Below are 22,528 nucleotides of genomic sequence, written 5' to 3' on the forward strand. Positions count from 1 at the left end.
CGTCAGTCTGCCTGTTCTACTCCCCGCTCTGGCTCTGGTGAATTCTCTCACCCTCCCGTGCTTCTGACTATACCCAGTGCTTGTATAAATAAATAAATAAATATTAAAGAAAATTAAAAAACACTGTAATCAATACCTGTTAAGAAAGTTCGGTGACCCTGAGCCATTCCAGGAAGAAACCGGTTTGGAAGGCAGGGTGGGTCTCTGGGGGTCAGGGGGTGTCAAAGATGCTGCTAAGCTTTTGAGACCCAATTACCTTCCTGAGGCTCCTTCTGTGCCAACCTCTGTCGGTTCCTTTACATGGGCTATCTTAATCCCCTCTCAGAGCTCCCTAGGCTGGCTGTCACTATCATTCCCATTTTACAGATGAAGCACCTGAGGCTTCCAACTTGCTCAGGTCACACAACTAAAAAGAGGCAAGCCATGGAGCTACAGTAGCATAAACTCTGAAGCCAGCAGTTTTAGTCTTTCAACTCCTGAAGTCTTTCTAGATCTTTCCTGCAATTGCTACACTTGAGGTGGGACTTAGACATGACAAACTGACTCATGGGACTGTTGCTCCAATAGTCACACTATAAATTGCACTTTAAACAGCCTAAAATACGATGAGGTTAATGTTGCTTACCAAAGACTTGCCTTGGCCCTGATAAGGCCCCCTTAGGCAAACAGGTGTATTATTTTCAGTCTTTCAAATTAGGAAAACTCCCCAGTGAAATAGAAATAATGTTGAGAAATTAAAAATTTCTTCTTCTAATGCCTGAGGTAAAAAATTTCTTTTTATTGAATATTTGAAATACTGAAATATTTCTTTGAGATTTGAGCATATTAACTTTGGACTGAGGGTAAGTGGTATTAGTGTCTAAGATTAGTTTATGACTTTGCCTGTCCTTTACATTTCTGCTTCATTTAGAAAAATAACAAGGGAAATCCGATATGCACTCATGTAATTCTCATTTCAATGGGACATTTGTAATATGTGTAAATTATGACAATATTCATAAACACTGATTGGAAGTTTGTTTGGTATGGTGCTCTTTGGTAAAAGCAGAAGTATAACCTTGGTTTAGAAAACACAGCTCCTTCCTCTTTTTCCTACACTTCTGAAGTAGGTAGATAATCCTAACCTGGAGATAACCTTGAAAAACCACAGTTAAATAAATATATTTAAAAAATGAGTAAACCAAACATAACAATGGCTGTACAAATCCATATTTTAATGAAATGCCACAGACAAGTGTTTCCCCTTTAAGAAAGAGCACTGTGAAATAGCCTAATTGTATTACACTAATGTTAATTTCTGGCTAATACATCATATTAAAAGAAAACGTACCAAAAGTCACACTGGCCAGTTACAGATGGCAGGAGTTTAGGGGGTTATTTTTCTCCTTTTAACCTGCCCACCTTAGCAACATGTGTACACACTACATACAGTTAACTACTAAAAGTCCAAATCTGTTCTTCACCATACTAATGAATATGCATTTTTATTAATAAATGTTTTCTGATTACAAAATCCTCTCCTATCCATTCTGTCTCTTGTTTTTCCACAGCTACCAACTGGTCTGCCTCTCGCTAATCCATCTGCTATGCTCTGTCAATTGGATTTTCAAGCACTGCCTTTTTCAAACCATTTCCCTGATCGAAAATCTTCAAGCGTTGTGTGATTGCTCCATTATGCATGTTCAACTAGCACTGCAGCCTGGCCCCCCACGTCCTGCCCCCCACTCCTACCCAGCCCAATGTCTCACTCTTCTCCAGCAACCCTTGTCTCCTTATAATGCATCTTACCTACCTCTGTTGGTATCTACCTAGCAGCTTCTCCCCTGGGCCTTTCCTCTATTGCCTCTCTCCCCTGATCTGTCTCCTGGCCTTCAAGTCAGTCCAGACCCCTCCACTTTAATGAATGGTTTAATGAGTAAGACCAAATATAGCGATGGCAGCCATCCTGATCTATCTGGTGCCAGCCACGCACCGGCCCTCAGCCAGTTACTGATGTGCATGGTCACGGTCTATTACCTGTCTTCTTTTACAGCTGCTAGACGGGGGGCACACAGAGGCCAGGCAGCCCAAGCAATAGCTCCGGTCCCAGGCCCCACCGAGGCACTGTCTCCATCACCAGCTACAACCCGTGTCGTACCACTTAGCAAGAGAGCGCAAGGAATCCCACACCAGACCAGACTCTGGCTGATGTTGGAGACAGGCCTTTTTGCTTCTTTACCTCGCATGCCACCCCCAACAAAAAGCCACTGAAAACAAAGAGAAGTTTATCAGAGAGTTTCTGTTCACCACCCCCAAGCAGGTTTTGCAAAAATGGTTGCTTTTTTCCTATGCAGAATGGGCCTGAAAAAAGGGGTATAAATCTGTTTTTAACTTACTATAATTTTAACTAAATTCTGTTTTCAAACAAAGAGCCCTTCTGAATAATCAGTCCCTGATTTGGGAGTTGGGCAGTGGGGGAATTTTGGCTTTCAATTTTGACTTGAAATTTCCTATGTCAGATGCACCCAGCTGAAGGCATTTGTCCTTTCCCTGCTCTTTCTCCTTTCTCCATCACGCTCACCTGCCCGTGGTTTACCAGCTGGCACAACTAAGCAAGTCAATCCCCTACCTTAGAGGCTCTCCAAGACACACACAGCTCTAACGCCACAACTGACCCACCCCGGCCACTGTCATAGAGCTTTCGGGTATCATTACCATCACATGCATTAACACCCCCTTCCACACTAACATCAATTCTTCTGCATTTTAAAAATGATTTTTTTTAACAAGATACTGTGAGCTCCTTATTTAAGTGCCCTAAGAATAATCAGAGTTTATTATTATTCAGGTGACCTAAATTTTTTTAATCAATCCTGCTAGCACAATAACGATTTCCTAGAGTTTTACTCCCCAGGAAAGCTCTATTCCCAGCTTCTGCCATCCTTTGAGATTACTAGTGCTTAAAATAAAAAGAAGAATGATTTATGACATGGACCTTTTGTTTAGAATCCAATTTTGCTTTTCATTAAAATAAGGATTAAAAAAAATAAGTGTGCTTATTTTCGAGCAGCTCAGTCCTGCCCAGCTATTTCAGCCACTCAGCTGACGAGGCAGGAGGGCAGCCCAGTCCCCAGTCCCTTTCCCGGGAGCCTGCGCCAGCCCACGTAGCTGAGATTGTGCTGAAGATCACAGAGAGTGGCCAGCAAACTTCCCAACAAACTTCCATTATAACTAGCCTGATTTAAAATCTATTTGCTTAGTGCTAAGAAATGTACCTGAAATACAAGATGCCCCTATTTTTCTCCTCTTGCTTTAGGATTTGGAAAAATAAAAAAATAAGCAATGTGTTACACTTGCTGAAAAAATAGAAAAACAGGCTAAATAATACGATCTCAATGTTGCTCTAGTAATTATGCTGTCACATCTCCTTCCCAGTGCTCTCATGCAACCATGAAATCACGTCCGAAAACATCCCAGCAACGGGTGGGGTGCTTGGCTACGCACTGCACAGTCACAGTGTTTGACCTATGGGATAGGCTGGCAAACTGGAATTATTGCTCCTGTTGCCTAGATGAGGAAGGAAGGTTGCCAGGGGTTAGGGACGCTGCCCTCTGCTGTATCCTGACAGCTTCAAGCAACAGAAATTCAGATGCAACATCCTGACTCCAGAACCCACACCTGAACTCAGGGCCACACAACCACTTGGGACATACACACATAGCAAAGTGTGTAACCTCCTCATTTCCCTCAGTAACATCCTGAGGTACCCTGGGTCAGGATATCCAGACCTTCCTGGGTTCCTTCCTTCTAATGGCCCTATAATACCCCCCTGACTTCACACATCATCATGCAGCCAATCCCCTTCTGCTGGTCAACTCCAACTTTGCACTAGCACGAGCAAACCTACACACGTGGATGTATGAAAATGTGTGTGTGTGTATATGTGTGTGTGTTCATGCATTTGTCTTAAAAGCTGGGCTGCTTGGGCAAATTGCGTCCTTCTTTTCAGAAGAAGGCAGGTGTATCTGAGTTTTGCTTTGGTCTGTGTCTCTCGTTTTTTAGCAAGGCACCTTTTGCTCTTCCCCATAGAACAAATCCTCCACAATCTGTAAGAAGACAAGAGAAGCTTCACTGATCAAAGTTATTATGACAATTTGAGCAGGTGTTTCCACCGAAACTGCTTCTCAGTCTTGGGGAAGGGGAAAAAAAGTATTTCTGCTTTGATTCTGACTTCACTTTAATTCCTAACAACATTTCTATTGCAGACAAAGAAAAGGAATCTCATAAAAGCATTACACAGCTTCGTCTCACTTTTCCTTCTGCAAGATGGGGGAAACGTGACATGCTCTACTGACTTTATGAGAGCATTACGATGCATACAAGGGGCAAGTGAAGGTTAATGAAGATGCAATGAAATCCACGGGCCCTGGAGTGAGAGTCCACATATCCAGTCACTGTCACTTTCTAGCTGTGTGACCTACGCAGGTATTTGCCCTCTCTGAGCCTCCACATACTCCTCCCGGAGATGTTAAACAAGACAATCTAGGAAATGTGCAGTGCACAGAACCAAACTTGATGGAGCCTGTTACAAAGGCTGGCTGGCAGAAGCTGCTAGGTCGCTGGGCTAGAGGCATTACCTTAAGATAAGATCCCACACTATACAGTGCAATGTCACCACCCCAGTGGCGAACATCACACTGAAGCCACCTGGCAGTTACCTCGGGGGCATGGTAAGAGATGCATTGGAAGATCCAGTCCATGGCAGGCGAGTACAAGGGGAGATAAGATGGAAGTTCTACTCCCTGGACCACCAGCTGGTTCTGGACCGTATCCCCATGAATCTACAGGAGACCAAATAAACACTTAGAAGAGGAGGGAGAAGTAACATAACAAAGAGCATGTCACTCACGCACCGTGCAGACGTGTAAGCATTTGGATGGTCCCAAGAGACGGAGCCTCGTTTCTCGGGTTTTTTTACACTAGAAAAAACACGCCGAGAAAGTTTCCCATGTCGCCATGCTGAGCTGTTTGGGGAATGTGAGCAGTGGAAGGAAGGAACCTGATAAAAATGGAGCCAGCAGATGCCAAGAAGAAAGGCGGATCAACTGGAGACATTTCCTGTTAACACATGCATATTAATTCTCCAGGCTTGTTCAGTACAATCAACACATTTTAATTATCTGCAACAGACGCTGGTGCAATTTTCTAGGGTTTACACATCTTAAGAGCTTTAAGGCAAATCTCAACTTGGAAAATCAACTGGTTTTGTCAATTTGTGAACCTGTAACTGTTCTACCAGTTAGCTGTTCTGCTCATGTTCTCTTACCTGTTTGAGTGTAAGAAGGAAATCGAAGAAGTTCTTGTTGAGGCTCTCCTTGAGATGTGGGGCCACTTCCATTCCCACCTGCAGCAGAACCCAGAGACATTACTTTGACCGCGGGCAAGCAGGAGACAGATAATAGACCTCCACGGTGCCATGTTTGTAAATTAAGATCTAGCCACAGAGGAGGAGTCCAGAAAGTTCATTTGTATTCTTTTAGCTTATCTCTGTTCTCATTCAATAAGCATATATTGCTTTTATAAGGAAAACCACAGAAGCTATTTTTAATAAAAAAAAGAACAGCATTTTCAGTAATCATCTTTGCAATTTCCCAAAGGTAATAAATGTATTTCTGAACAGATGACCAAGAGAACAAATCAATACAGCACTCGGGGGGAACGTCCTTTCAAGACAGTATGTACTACATTCCCTTCCTCTCTAAAAAATGATACACACACACGGGGCTGGACTTATTAAGTGAAGCGAGAAGACTCTGGTACGTAAGAGTCAGCGGGGACCTCGCTGATGCATTGTTCAAATACACAGATTCCTTCTGTGCTGGGCTGTCAGGAAAGCACATAAATTTTCATATATTTTAAGTAATTTTATAGAAGACGAGTGGACAGTGTAACAAAGCTATAATCCAATGGCTGCATTCGTGATTTAAAAAGCAGAATGCAACATTTCCAGATGAAAAAAAGTGTTCATCAGAGAGGAGGCCAGAGCCCCGAGGTTGGATAGAAAAATGAAGGTATGAGCTATGGAGGGGAGCTCGTATGTTGAAAACAGAGCATGAGAATCGCCTGAAACCCCGGTCCTCAGACACACAGCAACGCCTGACCACGCACACCAGCACAGAAACAACTTTGTAAGGGAAGTGGCTTTTCTGGACCTGTTTTCTTCAGATGGGGACAAAGTTTAGCCACATACCTCCTCCCCACCCAGGGGTCACAAAGATTAATGATAATGTTTTTTAGATGGCTGTGAAGAATTCCTTTGGGAAGAATTATGTGAGGTCCATCAGGGCATTAAATTCCAGGGCAGCGCTATGGCTGTTGGGGCTGTTTCCGGGGACAAGCAAGTAGATTAAAACAATACGAACAATACTAACCACGAACATCAGCTCCAGTTCTACTGCGTATGGATTCTATTGTCTCCCCTTCCACTTAATCATATCGTGGAAAAGGCATTAATTATCTGGTAGGCGACAGGAAAGACATGCCCAGTGGACAAGCAGTAGAGATGAGTTGAGGGGGCTTGACTTAGAAGAGAAGTTAATCATACTTTTCTTTAACAAACAGCTTTGAGATTCCCCCCACGCCCTGCCCACTCACCACTTTGTGTTTTGTTTATCTCTTCCCATCAAGCCAAATGAGCAGCTTGGAAGTCTGCTTGGGTCAAAAGTATTCTACCCAGAGTAGCAAAGAGAGTTGCTTGTGATTTCTCTCTGCTGTTTCTGTCTGGCTGGCACACATTCCCTATTCTTGTTATCAGCAAACGATTTGATTTTGGAAACTCAAACCTCCCTCTTGGACCATGAGGACTGACTGTCATGGAGTTGGACGTACCCCACAACAGGGCCCACGGTGGGGGGCATGTGGCCCTGGCTCCATCAGAGGGGCATACCCTATCCCAGGGCCACAGTCCTGTAGATGGACAAGTGACGCAAGGTGGTCCATTGAGAATCAGCCCTGAGACTGGCTGGAACTACAGAGGAAGGCCCTCTCTTTCCCCCGGAGTTCCCAAGTTGGGAGAATGGGGGCCTGGAGTAGCTGTGGGCTGCCATTTTGGAAAAAGCAAGTCACAGAATGAAGCAGCTGGTTAAGAAAGGCAGAGTTGAGTGAGGAGGGAGAGAATGATTCCCGACAACACATCCAGAGCATTTGCTGTGCTCTTCAAGGGGAAGGGAGGCAGCAAACATGCAAAGGACACTGCAGCCAACACCAACAGGGCAGGAGGAGCAATCTTCCACACAGTCAACAGGTGGCGCTCGAGAGAACACGCCCGATTCCTGCAGGAAAAATCCACCGCAAGTTTGAAGCAGATGGCAAGGCGCAAACACTCTGGCGTCTGCTGTGAAGGGGGAGCAGGCTGATGGTAAACAGTATCAAGAAGCCAACCTATACGTGTCATCACGGGGTGTCTGCGAGGCACTCTGAGGGCAGTGACGGCTTGGTGTCTTTGGGACACACTGAGCGAGACATATTTGCTGAATGTCAAATAAAAAAAGCAAATCAAAGGCTGCCAGTCCTGGCCTTCTGGTTTAATATATGAACAATCACCAGCAGAGGAGGGGAAAACTTGACACCGTAGCTCTGTCCTCAAGGAAGTCAGCAGAACAATCCTCCCTCTCTGAAGGTAAGCGTGCTGATGGACCAACCAGGAGGACGCCCACTGAGAGCTGGCCAAGGTGAAGCCTTTTTGTGAGTCTAAGATGACCACAAATCCTCCATGGGCGTATTTTTCATAAACAAGAAACTTAATCATTATAAGTGGAAGCTTCTCATTGCTTTTAAGGAGAAAAAGTTTTAGGACGGCCTCGCCCCTCAGAACAAGCTCAAAGTCAGGCCTGCGCCCTCCACAGCCCCTGACGCATCTCCCGGCCAGACAGCCTTGACCAGCACACACTAAGCCAACTCTTTAACAAAAGGACAGGAAAATAACCAAACTATCAATTCAAGATAAAAGAAAAACATGTTTTAAATCAATGAAAATCAGCCTATCAGTCAAAAGGCCTGGGAGGCCTCCTTCCTGGCAAGAAAAGGAGAAACAATTAATTCTGAAAACCAGTTCATTTGTAAGATGACCTTAAACGTCCCTAATTTAGAGTCACGGTAAGTGGGTCTACTTTAAAATTAATTTTTAGAAATCCTACAGCTCTGCTTTCTGTCAAAGAGCTGGGCTCTAAAATTAGCAGTTTGATAAAGACCCTCTTTCAGAGACTGGTGCACTGGGGGGCAGGCGGGGCCCCCTGAAGGAGACAGAAGGTCAGAGCGAGCTCACCCGGCACAGGTAGGCCCTGGCGTACACTGACACCAGCGGGTCGCCGATGCCGCGGATCATGCAGGTCAAGCGGGGCAGACATTCTGAAATCCCCCTGTCCGAGACAAAAAGAGGGCAGTGTTACAACCGTGTGAGCGCTCTGTTCTTTTACTTTTCAATAAAGACAGAGCTGGACTCCCTACACGGCGGGAGAAGCAGGGCGGGGCCAAGTGTCAGTCCCCCAAGGCCCTGTAACATGTCTCTCCTGAGGCTTCCCTGTGGCACAGCGGTTGAGCGCTGGGCTGCGAAGCTGCCCGCAGCCTCCGCAGCGCCGGTTCAATCCCCGGCCACTGGTAAGGGTCCCACATGGCGCGCAGACCTCTCCTGCCGTGCCTGCTGCTCCCCTCAGCAGTGTACTTCGTCACTCTGCTGTTCTGTTCCCCGCTCTGGCTCTGGTGAATTCTCTCACCCTCCCGCGCTTCTGACTGTAACCAGTGCGTGCATAAATAAATAAATAAATAAATCTTTAAAAACAAACAAACAAAAAAAAACAAGTCTCTCCTGAAGACCACACTCACTGCCTGGCTTTTTCCCCATCCCCACCGTTTGTCAAGTACTGGAATCCAACCTCCACGTTTTTTCCTCTTAGAGGTCACGTTATTTATTTTATAGATTTAACAGTTTTTGTCCCAGAGTTGTTTTCCATTGAACCATCAGCCCTTGATTTTCCCAATATTCTCGCCACGTCGCTGTTCCTCAGTCACTGACTTACTGTCCTGTGCCCGCCCCCCAGCAGCCGACGCCTGGCACATCGGGCTGGCATTGCGACCCCCATGCCCCAAAATATATTGTGAATCTTTTCTCTGATGACATGGGGCTTCACTTTGCCTAAGGCATTAGCCGCCCCCACCTGGTGAGGCAAAGTAACTGTTTAGCACTAATGCGGACACGCCCCCCACCCTGCCCCAAACCACCCCAGGCATCCCTAGATCCATATTACCTACATTTGTTCCCTAAGCTCTGTCCACTACTCAAAAAAAAAAAATCCCAGGTGAGCCAGGGAGGTGTGAGGCTCAGGGGCAGAGGCTGTGCTTCTTACATCATCTCCATCGCCATGAACCAGCAGCCACTGCATGTGAGCGAGCCCACTGTGTGCCAGGGGCATTCTCAGTGCGTGTGTGCGCGTGTGCATGTATGTAGCCTAATAGGCCTCACCGTCCCCTGCTAAGGGTCTTGCTCACAGAGGAGCTCAAGGGTTAGAGAGGCTGAGTTGCTTGCTCCAGACCAGGCAGCTAACAATAGCAGAACCGGGATTCTCCTATGAGCTACTCAACTTCTAGCCTGTGTTTATTGCTCTGTAAACCGGAAATTAAAATGGTATCTCTACTTCATCGAGTTTTCATTTGGACTAAATGAGAAAGCATCTAACAAATGCTTAGCTTCAGATTTGCTACACACTTAAGTACCCGATGAATGATCACTACTATCACACCATCATTAGTGTGTGTATGTGTGTGAGAGACAGAAAGAGAATTTTTTGGACATTGGTTCTGGACATTTAAAAAGCATCTTACATTTGGGGGGCCTCCCTGTTGGTGCAAGGGGTTACACATCAGCACTATGAAGCAATCCACAGCCACTGCAGCATGAGTTCAATCCCCGGCCAGGGAGCTACCCACATGGCGCAGCAGACCTCTCCTGACTCGCCCGCTGCTCCCCTCAGTAGTGGATTTTTCTGTCAATCTGCCTGTTCTGTTCCCCACCCTGTCTCTGGTGAATCCTCTCACCTCCCACACCTCTGGCCTACACCCCAGCTCTTGCATGCATAAATAAATCTTTTTTTAAAAAAAAGCATCTTACGTTTTGGAGAGGAACTTGTTACACTTCAGGATAGAAGCTTCCACATAACTGCAAAAACATTCTGTTAAGGAAGACATTTTCCAGACGGCCCGTTCCTGTGGGGAAAGGACTAAACTATTCATGTACAGAACTAGGTATGTCTTGAGGGGTTGGGGGAGCCCAATGGGTCTCAACAAGCCAGACAATGAAGTCAGCTTAGTGGCTTGTGGATTCTAGCTTTGGTTTTTAGGTTTCATACTTAATTTGAGTAAAATGTGAGAAAATGCTGCATCCTGGTTCCTGGTTGTGCAGTTAAATTCCAACTGGGCTGAGCTTTTTTCAAACCTGGCTTTCTGGGGAAAGAGTGACTCTGGATCACGAAGATTTCCATGTGTATAAGATGAATTCTCTGTTCTCCAATACCGGCATTTGTGGAAAATGGCTTGACCCTGCTCTTTTGAAGTTCTTGGAACCAGAGAAAACACAAGAATAGAGCATTGTAATTGAGAGAATTAATGTGGAGATGTTCCTCAAGAAAACAGGAAGCCTGTTTTCAAGCCTGGGATATGGTATCATTTTCAGAGTGAAAAAGAGAAGGGAAAGTTCTTAGGGACGGCAGGCATGAGAGGGCGCCGTGGCCAGCCCAGTATTTTCAGATGAACAACCGTAACGGGACCAAATTTCAACAGGAATTTGAGGGCATCCCATCACATGGCTTCGATTAACAGTGCAACTCTTTTAGCCTATCTTTATAAACATCAGACTAAAAATCAAAAAAAAAAAAAAAAAAAAAGGATACAATCTTGGAATGAGTTCCCTGATGGAAGCGATCTTGAAAAACCAATTTAAGCATGTCTCTTTGGCTGTGTCATTGACATTCTCTGGAGAGAAGTGATCTGGAATACAAGCACAGCACCAATCAGTCTTCCCGATCCTCAGGCTTTGCAATGGCTATGGAGATCCAGGGACGGGAGCACATTACCAAGGCGAGGGAGGAGCGCAGCCACCCAGGACACCTCTGTCTTCCTGCCAGATGTCACCATCGTGATGAGGACACGGGTGAAGAGAACGAGAGCACGCACACAGGCGAAGTGCCAGGGGTGGTTCAGCCCCACAGCACCTGCCGAGTTAGGTACCTTTATCCTCCTCTTTACTGCTGTGGACACCGAGGCCCAGAGAAGTCTCGTAACCCACCCAGGGCACACAGCAAGTGCGCGTAAGTCCCAGGAGAGAAACAAGAGCACAACTTCTGGGAAACAGCTTTCAGGGAAGGGGCCTGGCCTCCCTCCCTCCTGCCTTGTGCCGGCTGGAATGCACATATGATGCTGGATGTCAACTGGGCATCCTACATGCTTGGCCACTGCTTCTGATATAACTCAAGGTTCAGTGTACTTACCAGTAACTATGATGATATTACTAAGAACTCTACATGCTTTTTAAGGAAGCTACCCTGCAATATGAAATGTGAGGGAAGCTTTTGCTATAAATATCACAGTGGCCAGACTTGAGGGTAAACCCAGGTCCTGAGTTAGGCCACCAGCTGAACACAGACTTCAGTCAGTTTCCCCCGTTTTCTGTTCTCTTCCTCTAACAACAAAACTCTCCTTTTTCTGCTGGACGTCTGGCTGTCTTTGTGGCTAGGTGTGGCCATGCCACCAAAGGCCGGTCCCAGGAGAGAAACAAGAGCACAACTTCTGGGAAACAGCTTTCAGGGAAGGGGCCTGCCCTCCCTCCCGCCCGCCTTGTGCCGGCTGGAATGCACATATGATGGCTGGCGCCTCCATAACCATCTTGAACCAGGGAGGCAACAAGACAGAAGTCAGATTGCTGTTCCCATGTCTGGCTGCCCCAGCCATGTTATTTGGAGGATTCTGGCACCCCAACCTAATCTTAGCCTACACCTCAATAAGGAAGAGGTTATAGAAAATTTTGAAAGAATGAAAAAAATAAACCACCAAGCTCATCAACACCAACAAGCCCACAGCTGAACTCTTGGAGAAAGGCCTTCTCCAGGATTTCTACACAGAGGGAGGCCATCCCGCCCATGGACATGCTTATGCTTTTAGGATCCAAACACAAAGGAAAAGTGAATTACTTGAAAATACAGCAAACGAATGCTGGCTCAGGGGCTCTCATCCTGCTTTACAGGGAAGTCATTTTTCCTTCCTGATTCTGCTCCTTGGTGATACATGATAAAGGTGATCAAAATTCTGATGGGCTCAGCAAAAAGATAAATTTCTAGGTACTTCACTGGCTGAGAAGAGTCACTAATCACAGCTGCAGACCCTGGCATTGCCATCTCCAGTATTTATCTACTGGGGAATGTTCTGGCTTGCATCCTGCATTCAAGCCCCATTTGCATTCTTTTTTTTTTTTAAGTGTATTATTTCACTTGCCATTTTCAAAGGGAAGGGGATTGCCATGTTCCCCTTCCTGGCCTGCAAGCGTCCACATAAAATAGCATGGTATTTTCAAGTTCCAAGAAATCCAAAGAGGAAAAGATAAGGATTATTCTTGAATTCATTTGTCAATCTTGCTTTTTGGTAGAGGGAAGAGAAGAGTTCATTTCCCGTCATATGACTGAATCGTAAGATTTGAAACCCAAAAGCAAAAATAAGCCTCTGAGGTCATCCAGGAAATCCCTCACTTCATAGCTGAGGGGACAGATATTCAGCAACAGGTGGGACCACAGAGATTCAAGTGCCAGAGAGCCCAAAATCACAGGAGGCTCAGCAGAGACATCTCGAGGCTCAGCAGAGACACCTCGAGGGCAAGCGACACAGTCTGCACATCCCAAGGCTTCAGACTTGCCTTCCAGCCCAGTAGGTAACTTAGGATAAGGGTGATGTTATGTGGCAGTTTGAAGTCCTACAGCAAATTAAGTAATACAGTAACATTACAGATGATTTCTGCTACTCAACCCAAGTGTTTTAAGAACTAACTAAAGATAATATTCTAGACTATGGGAAGGTAACAGTACCCAAAACAGACTCTATCCTCATGAAGTTTACATTCCAGTGGGGAAACAAACATAATAAACAGGAAAAAAAAATAAGCAAGCAGACAAATAAGATCACATGTGACAGCAGTCAACACTATAAAAGACATACATCTAGGTGCTGGAGTAGGCAGTGATGTAAGGGGATGAGGTGGGGCGCTGTCACCAGAGAGTGGCCAGAGAAGGGTCCTGGAGAGGTGGCACTGGAGCTGAGACTTGAATGACAAAAAAAGGAACCAGTCATTCTTAGATGTGGGGGAAATGTATTCCAGGAAGAGGAAGCGGCAGGTGGAAAGGCCCTGAGGTAGGTCTGGCATGCTCAAAGAATAGGAAAGCAAACCAACTTGAGCAGGAAGAGGCATGAGAGTGAGGGGAGCAGCCTCAGGGAGGGCCCTGAGAGCTTTTCTAAGTGCTACAGAACCGCCTTAAGGGTTCCAAGCAGAAGAGGCACATGGCCTGGCAAGATTTATGCTTTAGCACGTGGGGTGTTTTGCAGAGAACGAATTCAGAATTGGGCAAGTAATTCAGCAGCATCTCTAAAGTAGACAAGAGCGGGACTTTTCCTTCTACTTCCCACTTATTTTTCTTATGGTGCAATTTTTGACCCTGAGTATCTAACATCTGTGGATATTTTAGGAGGAGGGAGGAGACCAAGGAGTCCAATTGTCTTTAATTTGCCAAGTCTCTACCCCAGCAGTGAGCAGACTCTTTACATAACTGCTTATAGGGCGGCCACGTCATCTTAGGGTATGCCTGAAAGGCCAGGTCAGTTAAGGACACTGCTGACCCAGAGGTAGCGTACGTCAGCCTCAGGGCAAGACAGGAGGTGGGAATGCCCACAGTAGATGAAGAGATACTCATCACAACCCAAACTATTACTCCCAATAGAAATAAAACTATTGTATCACTGAGATGGTCTCGTCACACATGACAGGTTAAAAAATATCAGGAGAAAATGACCAAATCTAGTAGGGTGTCCTTCTGTGAACCCAAAGGACACTGGTACCTTTCCACACTCCTAAGAGCCAGGCTTTAGGCAAGACTCCTAAAGGTGAAGGCCTCAAAAATTCAATCTACCACTTCAACTTGATTCAGATGGAGAGAAGGAACACACAGGCCAGCAGATTTCTTTCTACACACAATTTCTCTAAGCAGAATCCTGAAGAGTAGATTTCAAAGCTCTCTCTTTAATTATTAAGAGTCATCCCCCAAATCACTGACTTTTTTGAAGAAAATCTGCCCTTTCCCCTTTCAGGTTCCTGGAGCCAGAGATGAGGTTTGCAGATGAAGATTTTCACTGAGGAGGAGGGAGGGGAGAGTAATTTTAAGGAAGCAAAATCCTGATTTGCACAATTTAAGGTGAAAGAAAAATACGCGTCTGGGGAGAAAAGAATTTTTAGTGATGAAAGTGCCAATTAATGTAGTTAGAACTGGATATGAAAGGTCATGAAAATGATCTTTCATTTTGAAATTTTATAGTTTAGGTAGGAAGTTATTGTAGTTTTTCCTTATGTGACCCAAAGATGGATGTACAGTCAGTGCTTGTTGGGAGGTAGGAAAATCACTACAAGACACACACTCAGATCTCTGGGGCCAGGCAGATAACAAAAGGAAGGAGAACCTCTACCAAAAAGCATTTTAAAAAATTCTGCTGCAGGGCCTCCCTGGTGGCTCAGCGGTTGAGCACTGGACTGCAGTAGCCTCTGCAGCACCGGTTCAATCCAAGGCTGCCGGCGAGGGTCCCACATGGCACGACAGATCTCTCCTGCCGCGCCCGCTGCTCCCCTCAGCAGGGTATTTCATCTGTCTGCCTGTTCTGCTCCCTACTCTGGCTCTGGTGAATCCTCCCACCCTCCTGTGCTTCTTACTATACCCAGTGCTTGTATAAATAAATAAATAAATCTTTAGGGGAAAAAAAAAATTCTGCCGCAAAGAAAGAAAACATCTGAGTTTAGTTCTGCCGGTGGGCTGAGAGCTTACGCTGCTGGTGGAACCTGAAGCAGCTGGCTCAGGCTCCCTAGCCCTTAGGCCCCAGGCCTACCCCTCTACCCTACCGGCTCGCTGCCTCCCAACTGGAGGAGCCTTGAAAGTGGGAGGGGCATCAAAAAATATCACCGGTGTGATGTGGGGGGTGGGAGGGGAAGGTCTAGAGCATCAAAATATGGATGTGAACCATGTTCAAAAGATAAACAGCTAAAATTTTAATAGTACTTATACCCAATCTATCCAAATGTTCCAACACGTAACCAATACAAAAAAATTACTAGTGAGGTTACTTTATGGCTTATTAGTATTAAGTCTCTAGACTCCAGAGTGTGCTTATACACCCAGGGCAGGCCTCAGCTTGGCTGGGCTGCGTGGCCAGTGCTCCAGAGCCACCTGCAGCTGGGGACGCCATATTGAACAGTGTTGACCCCGCGCGAAGGGCAAGGTGCCCAGCAAGGGCCGAGAAAGCCCCTGATCCTTCCCCACTGGGTCTGCTCATCTACATTAAGGAAATGACTCTGAAGAGCTCTTCTATCCCTGAAAGTCGGAAAAGTTCTGTCTTTTCTGACAAGTGTGGCTTTTGAGTAGCTTTCTTTAACAATACAGATGGATGATGGAACAAAGAATAGAAATAGAGTAAGAAAGGTTAAGGAAGGGTAGGTCAAATTATGAGTTACTGAGGCAGATGCCATATCCTTGTCCCCCTGGGTCGTGCCACTGCTGGGGCAGAGGAGGTGAAGGAAGAGGGAGCAACACACTTGTCATTCTAGCTTCAGTGCAGGGACATCGTCTTAGAGCAGTGCTAGAAACCTGAGGGGGAAAGGAAGCTGTTGCAAGAAATCCACGTTGACAGCACATCCCCATCATTCATACAAGAGACTCTATAATCTAGTTGTCCCCTTATAGCCACCTGCGCAGTAAAAATGGATTGGCAATACATTTAATGCAAATATCACTTGGGCACAGTATAGATTCACAGCATCTGCTGTCATTGATTTATTTGACTTTGTTCGTCAACACATGTAAAGTTGATTTTTTTAAAACCAATTTGTGTCTTAGAAAGACATGTAGGAAAAATGTTAAAATGTCAAGCAGCAGAGAAATTAAGCTGGCATGAAAGTTCAGTGCAATCCATCTATGGATGCATTTTCTTCCTTCTGAATCCAAATTATCTGTGCAAATTCTCAGCCAGACTGAAAATGTGATGTTTTTTAAAAAAACTAGCATGATCAGAAATCTACACAAGTGCTCCTTTTACCTTTAACACACTAAAAGCTAAAAAACACACACTACTTCTGGTCTTCATAAACCTGGACTTGTTATAAATCTAATCCCAACTCCAGGGTGGAACGACACAGGAGTGACATGGGGGCAGTGAAGACATTACCTGGTAAGACGCTGCGGTTATCCACACACATAGAAAAGATGCGCTCATACACAAGCTTTCCTGGAGAGAAAAGGACATACCATGTTAGCCTCACACTCTTCAGGAGCAAACACAAGGTAAATGTTTGTTAATTAATTAGGGACACAGGCAGGGCATCAGCCCAATGCCTTTAACTTGTGATAGTATGCTGCCACCAAGTGGACACATTTTAAGTCACTTTCCTTTTCATTAAAAGATGTTTATTCTTTGTTAGAAGCAGGAAAGTGATGGTTCTTAACTGAAACTTAGAGCCAAAGAACCTCAGGCACCTCCATTCTCTCAAAGAAAGACACTCCACTTCATAATCCAGGCCAGAGGCTGCACATCGGCAGTGACCCGTTTTATTTGGCACACAGCAGGCTGGTCCACAAAGTATTTTAACATTTTCTAATTAAATGCCAAGAGGCAACAACTGGGAGAATTCACATGAAAAACCAGGTCTCCTACTTCTTCACATATGATGTGGCAAAAATGGGCCCATATCCCTATAAGATAAAAGTAAATTAGAACAGATTGGTAACTGGTGGTCCCTTGAAATGACATTTTTAACCCAGTTAGCCACAATCTCCACCATTTCCTATTGTCTCATCAACAGCCTGCTTCACTCATGTATGTGGTCTGCCTGGTGTCTGGAAGCATCAGAACTTCAGACTCAACTAGAATGCAAGATCTGCAAGGGAAGAGGCCTGTGTCTGGTTCACTGACACCCCCAGTACATAGATCAGTGCCTGCACATTCTTTGTTCAAAATATAGAAGAACGTATTAGGTTGTGGGACTCAGAGGTCACTGTCACAACTACTTCACTTTGCTAGTATAGCACAAAAGCTGCCGGAGACAGTATGTAAACAAATGGCTGACTTAAAACTATTTAGAAAAACAGGGCCTCCCCAGTGGCACAGCGGTTGAGCGCTGGGCTGCGAAGCTGCCTGCAGCTCTGCAGCGCTGATTCAATCCCCGCCTGCTGGCAAGGGTTCCACATGGCATGCAGACCTCTCCTGCTGCACCTGCTGCTCCCCTCAGCAGTATATTTTGTCAGTCTGCCTGCTGTGCTCCCCACTCTGGTTCTGGTGAATTCTCTCACCCTCCCGCACTTCTGACTGTACCCAGTGCTTGTATAAACAAATAAATCTTATTAAAAAAAAAAAAGAAAAACAAGTGGGCAGTCTAGACATGGTTTACAAGCCAACCCATAACCTAGTACAAAAAAATAAAGCATTTGGAAAATGCTATCAATATTCAAGAGATAAAGAAGTATAGTTCTGTTCATTTTCTGTTCCCTTCCATATCAAATTTCACATCAAAAGTACCTCCTGTGCTTCAAGGCACAGGGAACCCCATTGCTCGAGGCAGTAGGAACCACATTCCTTGTCTAGACATGGAAAATGAGACAGAAAGTTGTAAGGCCCATTGCTGGTCCTCAGAGAACGTGGGATGCAATGCCTCACTGGGAGGGTTCAGGAAGCCCAAGGAGCCGTGCTGACACCTCTCCAGCGTGGACTGGGCCATGACAATCACCGAGGCATGTGCTAGAAATGCTCACTCCTGGGCCCACACCTCAGCGCGAGTAACCTGCTGGGAATTCCCTCATACGCTCAAGTATGAGAGGCACCAGGGTCTCCGAGCTAACAGCTGGATGGAGTGTGACAACCTGCACGCAGCAGCGAGACTTCCTCACCCCTGAAACCAGAGGGTCTCGATCCGGCTGACCCTGTAGAGCACCTGGGGTGCCTGGAAATGTGCTGGAGCCCGTGTCCATCCTCCGAGGCCCTGAGATAAATGGTCTAGAGTGCCACCTGATGTCAGGGTGCTTTGAAAGCTCCCAGGAGGGCAGGCAAAGTTGAGAAGCACCATTCCAAGCCACTGCTTCAGTTTAGAGCACCCAGAAAACCTCAGAGATCGAGCCCTGTTTCTCCAAACTGTCTGTGCCCTCCGGGCAGCTGTGCTTTGGTTACCTGTGGGCACGGGCCCCACAGCAGCCACACTTGGTGCAAGAGAGGCCTCCTCCATGATGGCCACGGTCCTGTGCTGACCCTGCATGCAGCTTCTCCCCGGGCCATCGCCCAGCCAGCCTCGCTGGGAGGCCAGGTGACTTCTCACCTGTGTGCACCAGTTGTAAGAAGCACCTGCACTTCCTCCACAAAAGCCGCCATCTCGCTAAAACTACTTTAAAAAAAATTTTTTTTAATATTCTACTTCCCATTCTAAGGGGACTTTAACTACAAAATCATTTTTGACCAACTGAATCTGGTGAATAGTCTTTTCCTCCTTTTGTTAAGTGAGTAGATTGTTGTTTTGAGAAATAATACTCAATCCTAAATTTATTTCCTCTCTTGGTTCACTTTCTTCTCCATCAAGGGCACTAAAATGGACTCATAACGACAATGATAACAGAGAATACTTCCTGAGCACGTTGTGCCGGGCTTGGGGCAAAGTCGTGTGCACCGTCCCCGCCAGCCAGCTCGCAGAGGGGGACAGACGTCACAGGCTCCCTCGCAGTCTCTCGTCTAACTCTTGCCAGCAATCCCTGAAGGCAGGCTCAGCTATGCCCATTTTACATGTCAGGTTGAGCGCTGGGTTGCGAAGCTGCCCGCAGCCTCTGCGGCGCCCGTTCGATCCCCGGCTGCTCCCCGGCCACCGGAGGAGGGTCCCACATGGCGCGCAGACCTCTCCTGCCGCCCGCTGCTCCCCTCAGCAGTGTACTTCGGTCCTTCTGCCTGCTCTGCTCCCCGCTTTGGCTCTGGTGAATTCTCTCACCCTCCCGCGCTTCTGACTGTACCCAGTGCATGTATAAACAAACAAACAAACAAACAAACAAACAAATAAATAAATAAAACATGCCTCTATTTAAAAAAAAAAAAAAAAAGAAAGAAACTGAGGTTCAAGTTCATAACATAAGCTCAAGAACATAAACGCCCAAGGGCAGGGCGTGGAGCACAGCAGACACCAGAATTCAGGTCCAGCCTCACTGCTTCTACTACAAGCCCCCTGCCAGCCCAGCACTGCTCACTGTTCACTGCAGGTGCCTGGAGGACCCACATCTCTGCCCGGCAAGGTGCCCAATCCCATCAGTCATGTCAACAATCACCAACAACTGCCCTCCCGTCAGATGCTTCTGTGGGGCAAAGACGAAGGCAAGAGCTTGCACTCAGGCAGGCCGAGTCCCACTCCTTTTAAAGAGGCACTAACACTCAGCACGGGGACCCCAAGCACCACAGAGCCTCCCTGAGACCGCCCCCAGGCCTGAGCAACACTATTCACAGCAGATCCAGACAGCGGTCCCGCTGGCAGCGTCATGGAGAGAAGACTGAGAGAAGCATGGAAAGCAGGTGCCGGGTTTGTGTGTCTGGTTTCAAACAGGTAAAACGTTCCCATGGCCCCAAATTCCACTAAACCACTGAAGACACAAAGAGAGTCCCTGACAGCCTCTCCTCGCTGCCTATACCCCCACACCACAGTGGCCACTTTCCCTCCAGAGGTTCCTTAGACAAATACAAGTGGACACAAGCAAGCAGCCCGATGGTGCGTCTCTCCTGCAAAGTAGGACACAGTCCAAGGCTGCTCTGTATCGTGACCTGTTCCTGGGGGTTCCCGGATCAGACAAAGACTAAGCTCCTGACCCTTCTCTCCTCACAGGCGGCTCTGGGGCCTCCACATACAGACACCCCACCATGCATTTAATGGCCCCCGCTAAGGGCTACTTGGGTTGTTTCCAACATTTGCTATCTCAAGTGGGATGGATTCTCAGAGATGGAACTGCTGGGTCAAAGGGATCAGCAATTGTCATTTTCATGGGGAGCAGACCCCTTTCCTACCCCCACCCCCGACTGCTCCCACCCCAGTCAAGAACAAGAGGAAGAAAGCAGGTGCTTTGACCATAGAGAGAACTCAGTTTGAGCCCCGGTTCTGCCACTCACGACTGTGACCTTGACCCTTATTCTCAACTCCCAGCCCATTTAGTTTCTAGATGCAGCACAGGCGGCAGCACCCACACTATGCCCCGTCTTGCCAAGGGAGGGATGTGGCAGGGACGCCACCAGCAGAGGCTGGCAGGGGAGCTGCCCAAAAGTCTTGCAAAGTTGATGTCTGGACCTGGCTGGGCTTGCAGGTTAGAAACTGGATCTCACGAGCATCCCCAGCTAGTCTTGCTCCAGGATGCTGACTCATGCACAGAAACTGGCAGCGGCTGGTGAGGGAATTAAAAAACCTGGGTGCTGACTCATGGGGAGAAATGGCGCTGTTGAGAGAAACAGACAGCCACCAGCCAGCCCCCATTAGTGTCCCCACTCCATGGGGGCAAGCTGTGTATGGCAAGTCAAGCCCAAAGAGTGTATGGCCTGATATCTGTTCTGACAGTCTAACACACCCTTCTGGCCCAGATCACTTCTCCCCATTCTCCACCGTCTTCTGGGGTCCAAAACACCCTCATTTTTCACCTGAGGAGCTGCAATAGCCGCCTTACAGGACTCTCCACCCCACCTGTGCCCCAACATTCTAGTCTGCACATAATGGCCAGAGGGAGCCCATTAAAACCCAAATCAGATCATGTCCCTTCTGTTTCCCCCCCCAGGGGTTCCTCATGCTCCCAGAGACAAAACCCAAGTCCTTCCAATGGTCCACAAGGCTCGCAGGATCTGTGGTCATGACAGTTTCTCTCCCCATTTCACCCCCAACCTCACTCACCCCACACAAGTCACCTTGGTCTCTCAGTTCCACAAACCTGCCAGCCATGCTTCTGCCCCAGGGCCTTAGCACTGGCTGTTCCTCAGCCTAACATGGTCCCACCCTCCAGCCACCATCATCATCTCTCCCCCTCTTCAAGTACTTGCTCACGTACCAACTTCTCAGCAAGGCCTTCTCTGACCACACCCTTAGATCCCCTAACCTGGCTGTTTGTTTTTTCTCCATGCACTGATGATTGCCTAACACAAACAATCAGGTTCGTGTATTTATTCTACAACCCTCTACCTCTTACTGGAACATTAAACCCCGTCCCCCAAAGGTAGGGATTTTTGTCTCTTTGCTGACCTGTCAGCAGTGCCTAGCAGAGTCCCCAAGGCCACCTCTCCAGGCCATCTCAACCTGACAGGTCTTATCTTTAACTGGGACATAACTTCTCTTGGCCAAGTCAGTTCCCATTCTCCATTCCTCTTCTGGGATGACCCAGGCCTGGATAATCTGTCATTTTCATGCTCCGAAAACCATAACCAGCTCAGGGACCAACACGTGATACAAGCCAGACCAATGAGGTGGAACTCCATGACTTTTGTTGGAACACTTGGGGGAAAAAGAAGCTCCTTCCTTGTTCTGGAACTGCAAGCAGTAAAGATGGGAGCAACTGAGGACATCCTGGGGAGCTGAAGAATGAAACCAACCCAAGGGAAAGTTCTAGTAAAAGACAAGTGAGACACTGAGTTCTGGAAATCAGTCATACCTGAAGCTAGAAACAATACCCGGACTTCCCAACATTAAGCCAATAAATCCTCCCTTTTCTTAAGACTAATATGAGTTAGGTTTTCTGTTACTGGCTCCAGGTGACACACTCAGGTCCCCCATCTCGTGGGAATTAAGTGGGTGTCTGATGAATATTCTGGCTCCAGCCCAGAAGGTCTTTCTGTGGGCCATAGACCAGAGTTGCTGGATTGCGAGGCCCTCCAGCGCTCCTTGGTAAGATAGCAAGTGTGTGTTCTGACCCCCACAGGTTCAGTTCCCAGAAGGCAACTGCTTGTTGTTCCTGTGGGGTACCACATGGCTGAACTCAGTGCACAGCACAGAGGGCTGACCGTGAGCACCAACAGCAGGGGGACTACGTTCTGGCCACTGACCCCCCCACCAAGGTGCAGAGGCCCCCTGTCCTCCAGGGGGTTCCTGGGTACTGCCCTCAGTCTCAAACTCTCTGCTGGGCCCCCTGAGATCATTCCTCCAGGGTAGGGTTAGGGGGGGCAGCATGATGCAGGAGGATCTCGGAGGAGCCTGAGTGGACATCCAGGCGAGAGAGGG

The 22,528-nt window shown here is 47.0% G+C and overlaps 1 protein-coding gene across 1 annotated transcript in view; it reads right to left on the bottom strand.

Moving 5' to 3' along the window:
* VPS35L (VPS35 endosomal protein sorting factor like) overlaps nt 1-22,528 on the bottom strand; it is a 101,608-nt gene that overhangs the window by 61,237 nt on the left and 17,843 nt on the right. The window contains exons 9-14 of the mRNA XM_037507530.2: nt 16,492-16,551; nt 10,920-11,016; nt 10,142-10,189; nt 8,303-8,396; nt 5,306-5,383; nt 4,698-4,820 (exon numbers count right to left, since the gene is read on the bottom strand). Coding sequence (XP_037363427.1) covers nt 4,698-4,820; nt 5,306-5,383; nt 8,303-8,396; nt 10,142-10,189; nt 10,920-11,016; nt 16,492-16,551 — 500 coding nt within the window. The remainder of the gene's footprint in view (nt 1-4,697; nt 4,821-5,305; nt 5,384-8,302; nt 8,397-10,141; nt 10,190-10,919; nt 11,017-16,491; nt 16,552-22,528) is intronic.

Source organism: Talpa occidentalis, unplaced genomic scaffold (assembly GCF_014898055.3).
Source record: "Talpa occidentalis isolate TD23 unplaced genomic scaffold, MPIMG_talOcc4v2.1 talOcc4.12, whole genome shotgun sequence".
Lineage (NCBI taxonomy): Eukaryota > Metazoa > Chordata > Mammalia > Eulipotyphla > Talpidae > Talpa > Talpa occidentalis.